The sequence below is a fragment of the Camponotus vicinus genome, unplaced genomic scaffold, assembly GCF_025532165.1.
Source record: "Camponotus vicinus isolate PSW18456_S1 unplaced genomic scaffold, iyCamVici1.0 SCAF_7, whole genome shotgun sequence".
In the NCBI taxonomy this organism is placed as follows: Eukaryota; Metazoa; Arthropoda; class Insecta; order Hymenoptera; family Formicidae; genus Camponotus; species Camponotus vicinus.
Genome location: NW_028141979.1, coordinates 19,351,416 through 19,353,490, shown reverse-complemented (window position 1 = coordinate 19,353,490; position 2,075 = coordinate 19,351,416). Strand labels below are relative to the sequence as shown.

Here is a 2,075-nt window from a genome sequence, read left to right as displayed (position 1 = left end):
AGCATAAGTTATTTTTAATTTTGAAATTTTGAATTTCAATACTCTATGTTATGATGATATAAAAATATGTTTGTGTGTGTGTGTGCGTGTGTATATGTGTGTGTGTGTGTGTACATCATCATACATAGAATATTTTTTTTTATAAATGTGTTTTTTCGTTTTTTCTTTCTATGCTTTGCATAAACTACTTTTTATTTTTAATTTTCTTTTGCAAAGCATAAGCTACTTTTAATTTTGAAATTTAAAAATTCTATGTTATGATGATTTCTTTTAAAATCGCTTCAGCCTCAACATGTAACGATGACGATAATTCAATTACTGACTCCATTACTTCTTCCATGATTAGTTTGTGCGTGTGCGTTTGTGCGTGTGTGTGTGTGTATCATCATAACATAGAATATTTTTTATAAATGTGTCTTTGTTTTTTCTTTCTATGCTTTGCATAAACTACTTTTTATTTTTCATTTCCTTTTGCAAAGCATAAGCTATTTTTAATTTTGAAAATTTAAATATTCTACGTTATGATGATATAAAAATATGTTTGTATATGTGTACATGCGTGTGCGTGTGTGTATGTAATATCATCATAGCATAGAGTATTTATTTTTTCTTTCTATGCTTTTGCATAAACTACTTTTCATTTTTAATTTTCTTTCGCAAAGCATAAATTATTTTTAATTTTGAAATTTTGAATTTCAATATTCTATGTTATGATCATGTTTTCTTTCTATGCTTTTGCATAAACTACTTTTCATTTTTAATTTTCTTTCGCAAAGCATAAATTATTTTTAATTTTGAAATTTTGAATTTCAATATTCTATGTTATAATGATTTTTTCTTTCTATGCTTTTGCATAAACTATTTTTCATTTTTAATTTTCTTTCGCAAAGCATAAATTATTTTTAATTTTGAAATTTTGAATTTCAATATTCTATGTTATAATGATTATATCAATTGCAATAAAATGAGCATTATATTTTTTCAATGCCATTGCTAGAGCTGTGATGACTATACCAGAACCACTACCTATTTCTAAACAAATCACAGGTTTCATCGCATGCAGAATGTCTAAATCTTCTTCCAAATCATCTATTAAAAGATACGAATCCTCAGAAGGATCATAAACTGTCTTAAGTTCTTCATCTGATAAATTAACTACTGGAGTTTCCATAAAATTTACGGTGAAAATTGTAAGAAATTTCTTTTATAAAACTTGCAAAGTAATCAATGTTAAGTAATAACAATCCGCTGCTTCAGCTCTATTTGACATATCCTATAACAAAGAGAATAGTTATGCATAAAAAATAATACTCTTCGCAACTTTTGTACGCAACTTGTAGTACATGATAGAAGCACAATTTTTTATAACATTCCAATAATTATATATGAAAATTGAAAATGATTTTCAAAATGCTCAAGAATTCTTGTAAAATAGGTAACAATAAGATATATATGTCGCTTGTGTAAGTAAATCGCAATTTTTTATCGTTACAATTCGATGAATAAACATATATTTTGCAATAAATAGTACATACTGTGAAAGAAATATAAGAATAATAAATATACGTAAATTTGCAAGAAGAAACGCGAAAAATAAATGTTACTATTATTGCATGCGCGCTGAAAACAGAAAACTTGACGTCACCTTGTGGCGCGAATTCTCTCGTCCAGTTGATCCACCGTAAGTTTCAAGAGACTCATAAGACCTTCCGTTAATGCATCCCGCGTCGGATTTTCGCAAAAGTCATCTATCTTGTCGTCGATAGATGTATTGTCACTCGCTGTGTCCACGTCCATGTTATAGCTGTAGTGAAGTAGACACTACCGTGTCTCTTGATATATATATATATATATATATATATATATATATATATACAATCTGAAATAATAATATAGATACAATCTAATCTAAATATATAAATATTATATGTATATTATTAATTATTTTATATAATTACCTGAAGTGACACACTTAACCTTTTACAACATATTTATAAGCACCGTTAACGCCACAGAGCGCTACTAATGCTGCGTCGCGTGAATCACTGCTAGCGCATTCTTGTGGCAGACGTTGG

The 2,075-nt window shown here is 27.8% G+C and overlaps 1 protein-coding gene across 1 annotated transcript; it reads right to left on the bottom strand.

Moving 5' to 3' along the window:
• Positions 1-742: 742 nt before the first annotated feature.
• Positions 743-1,854, bottom strand: LOC145974652 (SNAPIN protein homolog). Its single transcript, XM_083104631.1, has 2 exons — positions 1,646-1,854; positions 743-1,273 (listed from the first exon to the last, which is right to left on the bottom strand). Exons 1-2 carry the CDS (start codon positions 1,795-1,797, stop codon positions 1,231-1,233), a joined length of 195 nt encoding a protein of 64 aa, XP_082960757.1. The 5' UTR covers positions 1,798-1,854; the 3' UTR covers positions 743-1,230.
• Positions 1,855-2,075: the final 221 nt, after the last annotated feature.